Source organism: Belonocnema kinseyi, chromosome 3 (genome assembly GCF_010883055.1).
Source record: "Belonocnema kinseyi isolate 2016_QV_RU_SX_M_011 chromosome 3, B_treatae_v1, whole genome shotgun sequence".
NCBI lineage: Eukaryota > Metazoa > Arthropoda > Insecta > Hymenoptera > Cynipidae > Belonocnema > Belonocnema kinseyi.
The window spans coordinates 48615749-48623549 of record NC_046659.1 but is presented as its reverse complement, the minus strand read 5'-3'; the positions used below and the strand labels follow the sequence as shown (position 1 = coordinate 48623549).

General features: G+C 32.9%; 1 protein-coding gene across 1 annotated transcript in view; it reads left to right on the top strand.

Annotated features, from left to right (window-relative positions):
- Nucleotides 1–6268, top strand: part of LOC117169669 (T-box transcription factor TBX1-B-like) — a 94616-nt gene extending 88348 nt beyond the window's left edge. The window contains exon 4 of the mRNA XM_033356154.1: nt 5444–6268. Coding sequence (XP_033212045.1) covers nt 5444–5941 — 498 coding nt within the window. The 3' untranslated portion in view covers nt 5942–6268. The remainder of the gene's footprint in view (nt 1–5443) is intronic.
- The last annotated feature ends 1533 nt before the right edge of the window (nt 6269–7801 follow it).

The window sequence follows — 7801 nt, the reverse complement described above, 5'->3', positions numbered from 1 at the left end:
ACGCATCCTTGTCTAACTCCTTGAATAATATCGAAACAGTCACTCAGTTTCCCATTCACTCTTACACTCGCTTTGCTACCTGTGTATATTGTTTTTATAGCTGATCCTAGGTTGCTTGTACCAAATGAATTTTAATTGGCTAAAGTAAGTGAAACTCCCGTTCATTTTCAAAATAATATTTATTTGAGGCAAATAAATATAAGCACGCTTTTAAAATTCTTATATCTCCGCCACTTGTTAGAATTTTCAGAAGCCACTTAGGGGCATTTTTCCACTGATATGGGACTGTACACATCGAGTCACAGATAAATCCCATTCAAATAGGAAAATTCTTGTATCACTTGACATGGACGCCATCTGCCGTTGATTTCGATCATATTCAAATTACAGGAGGAATCATTTTTAAGACGACATTTTTAAAAATTATTTTGCAATTTTCTTGTTGAAAGTGTTTTAATGTTAATATTATCTAATCGATATAGAAACCGTTTCGTTATTTACAGGAATAAAATTTGATATTATAATAGTTATTTATATAAAAAGACAAAATATTAAGCCATGATATAGCGTCACCATTGAAAAAATTACTATTGCGAATTAATTAATCAATTCATCGTGGAATTAATAATTTTATTGGAATAAAATAACAAAAGAATAAATAATTTTACTTGTACCAAAAGAAAGTTTCCATAATCCCTAGAACAAACTTTGAAGTTTACACGAGGCAGTAGGAAAGTAATTCTTCTTATGTGGATTCTATGTATTTAGATTTTTGCTATAGAAAATAGGAAATTTTTTTATTGTTGGAAGAGTAAAATGTAAAAATAAATACGCGCTCAAAGTTCAACGCTGGTCTGAAAAAATCGTGTTAGAAAAAATTATGGCTGTGAGAATAATTCCTCCGTGTATGTTCGCGTTTAATTTTTTAAGCGCTCCCATTTATAAAAAAGTTCATATGAGAAGCTATACATTTAAAAACAAGAAATGAAATTGCAATTAAATTAGAAAGCATGACATTTTAAAGGATTGTTCGAACATATTCTTTAAAACTTTTTAAATTTTAGAATGCTTACATGTGTTAAAGCTCTATAATTATCATTTCGAAACCCCTTTCAAATTATAGAATTTCTGATAAAAATATCACTGAAATTCAAATATATTAAAATTAAATTGAAATGCTTAAAATTTGAGAAGTTCTGTTATTAATATTGAATCATTGCACAATTTAAAATTGGAAGACTTTCAAATTTGATATTGCTCAAAGTTGGAATACCATATTAATTATTATAAAAATAATTTTTCGGATAAATGCTTATTTCTGAATTGTAAAAGGTTTTCTTGTTGTTTAAAATATACGCATTAAAACTCCTCAAATTATTCTCATTTAAAAATGGGTATCATCCGTGTGGTTGCATAACATCGTAAGCTATAGGCATATTATTTTACAGGATAGGCAAGTGTCTTGGCTTTTGGGCTTATAACGCAAACGAGTATTTCTTAGAAATTCCCCGCCACGATGCTCGGTGCGTCCTTTTAAAAGCATGCAGTGCGCCTATATCGCGAAGGACTATATTGAGCTGCTAGTTTAGTTATTATTATTTCAATTTAGAAATCTAAATTATTATTATTAAACATACGTAAATAATTAATTTGTAGAACTTTCGGGTGGGTTACACCGGAAAAATAGAAAACATTCTTGAAACTAACTATCGATAGTCTCCATTTATGCAACGGTATCTATATTTCATGGACATCGATATTAAGCATCAGCGAACATATACACAAATAATGTAATTTTAAAAAATTGTATAGACGGGGTGTTAACTCGTTGGGAGGACCATGGAACTGACCCTTCAACTGTATGAAAGGTGTTTCTGAAGTAATGCGGAATTGTTTATTTTAAGGGCATGTGATACTTAGAAAATTTTCGGTTTTACCAGTTTTAGGTTCCCCGGCTTTTTTTCTAGAATAATAAATATTTTGTCTTAAAAAGTTGGGAAATGATATCGAACATGCTAACGGACGTCCCCATACACTTTTTTTGTAGGTTAATTCAAAAAAGTTTTAATTCAGCAAAATGTGATTAATTTGCATAGCGCTTAGGAAATAATATCGATTTTTTCAGTGTTAGTTTCCCCCGGCTTTTTGCTAGGATAAGAAATAGTTTGTCTTCAAAATCTGGGAAATGATAGCGAACATGCTAACGGTCGTCCCCACACACTTTTTTTTGTGTTTTTCTATCAAAAAAATTTTGATATTGCTAACAACGTGCGTGTATATTTCGAGGTTGTGTGTATTACAATTAACCCGAGCGTTACTTCCAAACTACACAATATTTTTGGCCGAAAACTTTAGACTTACAAATAAACATAGTAACTAATCTTCCGAAACCAACCTTGCTTGCAGGCAATCAAAAAAGTTTATTTCATAAATAATTTCCAAATTATCGGAAAGGCAGAGATGAAAAACGACGTAACCTCAAAATAATGCATATGCATAAAATTTGTATTTAGCACAATACATTTTTTTGTTATTATGCCTCAAAAAAGAGTGTGGGGACATCCGTTATGATATTTTATAGCATGTCCGAATCCAGTTTTAAAAATTTTTCATTTTTGTGGAAAAAATCCGGGGAAACTGTAAGTGTACGTGGCTCTAGAAAGTATAAATTCAATAAAAAAGTCATTTTTGAAAATGTTGTGGATTAAGACCCTATATGCAACTAGATATACGGTATAAATGAGCTCGTAATAATATTGCTGAAAACTGGGAAAATTCTTTTGTTTTTCTAAGTGACTTGCCTTTTTCTAATAAATAAATTACGATTGTATACATTTAAACTACAAACATTAATGATTGAAATTGTAACAAAATTTCTGCAAAAGTTAGAGGAGCGCAGAAGTTAAAACTTCTTAATTTAATGCCACACGGAGAAAAATGTATATTAGCACAGACTATCAAGATCAGCGATTTCCAAACTAATGCCGACGGTCGGCGGCCCGACCGCGGTCGGGGGAAGCCAGCCCGGGCCCAGCACCTCGGCAGCCCCCTCCCCCCGCTGTGAGGACCCTTTCATTGTCGTGAGATTTAAGGCTGTTTCAATCCATAAAATCCTAAAGACATAGCTCAATGCAATTCTAATTATCTGAATCACTTTCCCGATGTAATTTTAAGAAAATGAAAAAAAAGTTGATGAAAATCGGTTAATATTTCGAGAAATCAAGCATATCTTTTAGTATATGCAAAATTACAAGAACTGTCAACTGGCATTGAAGATATTAACCGATTTTCATCAATTTTCTTTTCATTTGCTTAAAATCAGATTAGGAAATTGATTCAACTAATTAAAATTTAATTTATTAACATTTTAACACATTTTGATTTTTCTCAACCGGTTCTAATTCTCTCGGGTGAAGAATGCAACCTTCCGCATGACCCACAGTCAAGTATGCCCCTTGGGTTCTAGTAGAGGGGGAAAAATGGTAGGGTGGTGGCCCTGCCCCTCCCTGAAAGCTGCAAAAAAAGTTTAGGATGCCGCCGGCCGATGAGGCTGCCGCCGGCAGGGGGATGCCACCCCGGGCCGGACAGCTAGGCAGGCTCCGAGGCAGGCTCCCCGCTGCTACCAAAAGGCTACTTTCCTCGACTTTCGTGTACCTACCACGAATGACCTTTTCATTGTTATGAACTTGCAATAACTGAAATTATAAAGACTTAGCTCAATTAAATTTTAATTGGCTGAATGAATTTTATAATATCATTTAAAGAAAATGAAAACAAAGTTTTTGAAAATCGGTTAATATCCGAACTAATAAATGAAATATTTACAAATCTTGTGAATGGAACAAAAGTGCGATAACTTTTGAAGTTTTTATCCGATCTTCTTCTACCTTTTTTAACGTTTATTTGATAATCTAACAAATCTAACGGAATTTATTAAAATTCTATTTTTATGCACACTTTTTATGCACTTTCTGGGAAGCGGCAGGGGCCTCACCCTCAAATTTTTTCACAATACTGGAACCCAAGTGAGACACTGGACGCTAGTCGTTCGTGCTCGGTTGCTTGCTTCGCTGACCTTTTCTTTGTTAGAGAATTAGAGCCGGTTGAGAAAAATGAAAAGTTGGTTAAATATTAATCAATAGAATTTTAATAAGTTCCGTTAGATTTGTTAGATTATCAAATAAACGTTAAAAAAAGGTAGAAGAAGATCGGATAATAACTTCAAAAGTTATCGCACTTTTGTTGCATTCACAAGATTTGTAAATATTTAATTTATTAGTTCGGATACTTACCGATTTTCAAAAAGTTTGTTTTCATTTTCTTTAAATTATATAACGAAATTCATTCAGCCAATTAAAATTTAATTGAGCTAAGTCTTTATAATTTCAGTTATTGCAAGTTCATAGCAATGAAAGGGTCATTCGTGGTACGTACACGAAAGTCGAGGAAAGTAGCCTTCTGCTCGTAGCGGGGAGCCTGCCTCGGAGCCTGCCTAACTGCCCGGCCCGGGGTGGCACCCCCCTGCCGGCGGCAGCCTCATAGACCGGCGGCACTAGTTTGGGTATCGCTGATCTAGATGATACTAGTTAATGTCTTAGCGATTTAACTATGGGACAGAATACTAGATAATGAAGTAGAGCATCCGTAGATATTAAAAAGAAGATTTAAACTGACAATATTCGAGATATTAAACGGTAGAATCTAAGATATTCAAGAAATATTATTTAATTGTGCAAAAATTACCTATAAACCATGCCATTTTCTATAAAATGCAAAAGTGTTTTATATCGTAGGTATCTACTTTTGATATTTGAATCCTCAAGCATTCGCCTTTTTTTGTAATTGTGCATTTTTCGTGTAGAACGGATAACACACTGTTCAAGGCTCATAAGAAAGATGGCTGTAGTAGCAGAATCCCCATTTTCTTCAGAAAATTATGATATATTCAAAAACAATTAATCCATTTTCCACCGAAACTTATGGCGCAATATACATCCGAAAAACCACAACACACAACGAATGCTCAAGCTATTGACGAAGCGGAGCTAAAATCTTTTGTCACTACGCCGCACGTCAACGACATTTTTTCGATCAATTTCTCTTTTTTAATATCTTAGATACTAACTGTTAATATCACATGTTTTATATTTCCAATAAAAACAGATGTTGCCGTTTAAAATCTTGTATGTTGAATAGAGGATATTAGATAGTTTGCCGTAATTATTAGTTAAGTATTATTAGTATTATTAGTATAATTATTAGTTAAGTATTATGGTTAAATTCCAAAGGTTTTAATATCTATAACTATTCAATATCCATTTTTCGCCCTGAAGAGTAACAATCAATATACTTTAAAATTAATAGAGTAATTAATTTAAAAACATTTTATCGTTTATTATTTACTAAATAAAATGTATAAATAATGTTTTTTCTTTATTTTCAGATAATTCTGAATTCTATGCATCGATACCAACCAAGGTGTCACGTCGTCGTTGCGCCGTCACCACCTGGATCAAGTCCGGATCCACGAACAGAAAATTTCAAAACGTTCGCATTTCCAGAAACAAGATTTACAGCAGTCACAGCTTACCAAAATCACAGAATCACCCAATTGAAAATAGCAAGCAACCCATTTGCGAAAGGTTTTCGTGATTGTGAACCAGATGAATGTGAATCTCCGTCTTCTGGTCCTCAAAACCCGGCCAAAAGACCAGCTACAGGAAATGCAGGCGTTTTATCAGCAAGTTATCCCGGAAGTATCCCGTTGGTATCCACAATACCTAGCCAAGAACAGCATCATCAATTTTACGGAACGAGTGCAGGTCACTGGGCTTATTCCAATCATCATCAGTCTAGTCACGTGGTCACTTCACCTCATTACTCCGCACATCCTCATCATCCTCATCCGGGACATGCGCCTTCTTTGTATGGGCCAAGGTAGTCCTTATACCAAATTAAAAAGTTGTAAAAATGTGTAATTTCAAGATTTAAGATGAGAAATTTAAAACTTATCAAGTTTGGAAGGCACTTGTCGATATTTAAACATTTTAAACACCGTATAGTATTATGCGTTTTGAAGTTGCAAATTGGACAAAAGTTGTGTTTTCAAAGTTCAAGAGTGAAATATAATCAAAATATTATTTTAGATGATCACTATTATTTCATATTAGAGCTAGATGTTCTTCAGTTTAAGTGTTTGCAATTACAAACATTTTTAGATAATCGGAAACAAATTTTCGATTTTTAGTTTTATAGAATTAAAAATATTTTCAGTTAATACTTATAAATTTCTTATTCGACGCCTAAAGAGTATAAGGTGTTCATTCCGAATCTGATTGCAGATGGTGTTGGTTTTGAATCTGCTCGAAAAAGGTGTGGGTTCGGAGATTGTTCGAAAAAGGCGTTTCGTTCGGCGAAGTATTTTATTTTTGAAATTTTGCAGTGATACCACTGAAGCAGGGGATAGAAATTTTTCAAACGTAAAGTTTCCTTTTTTTGTTCAAGTTTCTAATTCAAACTAGTGTCGCATAATTATATAAAACTAAGATAATAATACAAAATCACTTCCCGAGTAAAAATGCTAGGACTTGAGTTCGACTTGGTAATATCTTGATTTCGTCTACAAGTCATCGATGTCTGGCTGCGTCTCAAAACTGAGTCGAGACATAGGCCTTCATTTTACTTTTATGGCCACGACCGGTAAAACTGCGTTTACTTGTCTCAAGTCTAGCCTTTTCTTGGCTAAGACGACCTTTACTTGTCTCAAGACGAGCCTTATCTTGGCTGAGATGTTCGAACCGTCTTCGACTCATAAATGAGATTAAAATTGATGAATGAAAATTTCTCAATCATTAAATTATTTATTTTTAATTAATACATTCAGGATTAGCTTTTATTCAAGACATAAAAACTTATCTCCAAGACATAAATTGAAGATGTTTTGGACTTGTGTAAGTTACCCGCTGATATTTTCATTGTTTTTAAACAAAATGATTAAAGAATTCTTTAAAAGTTTGAAAGCAATTTAAGTTGTAGCCTTTGGAGACATAGCCAGGAATCATCGTATGTCGGTAAATTTTTAGTGACAAAGTGTTTCATTTGAAAGAATTTTATATTTCATTAATTCGATTCACGTCTAAAATGTATTATATTTAGCTCTCTAATAAATTTTTTACTCAGAATTAAATAAAAATTAAATTAGTTCTAAAAAATATTGAAAAAAACTAATCCCTATTTATATTATTTCAGAAATTAACTTCATAGTGAATTTGAATCGCTATTAATCGTTCAGTTTAAATAAAGCGGCGAAAATAAATCTAATTTAATTTCTTAAATGCAAAGAAAACTTATTTTGATAAAAAAGGGAAACTTTACTTTTGAAAAAGTTCGATTTCCTGCATGAATTGTACCCCGAGTAAAAATATTTCGACTTGAGTTCCATTTGGTGAGGTCTGGCTGCCTCTCATAAATGAGTCGAGACATAAGCCTTCGTCTTACTTTTATGGCCTTAACATGGTTAGTCCCAAGTCGGCGTAAACTTGTCTAAAGACAAACCTTTTTCGAGTCAGAAATGAGATTAAAATTGATGAATAAAAAATATTTAATTATTAAATTAGTAATTTTTAATTTAAAAAATTCAGAATCTGTAGGTCTAAACGAGTGTAACCCTGAAAAATTTTCTTTAATCAAATTAAAATTGTACCTTTCTATACGGATTTCCTAAGCTGTTAGAAATACATAAAAACAAAAAATATCTTCGGTATCGTCGTCAAACAACTATAATACAAATGAAAATCCGCAA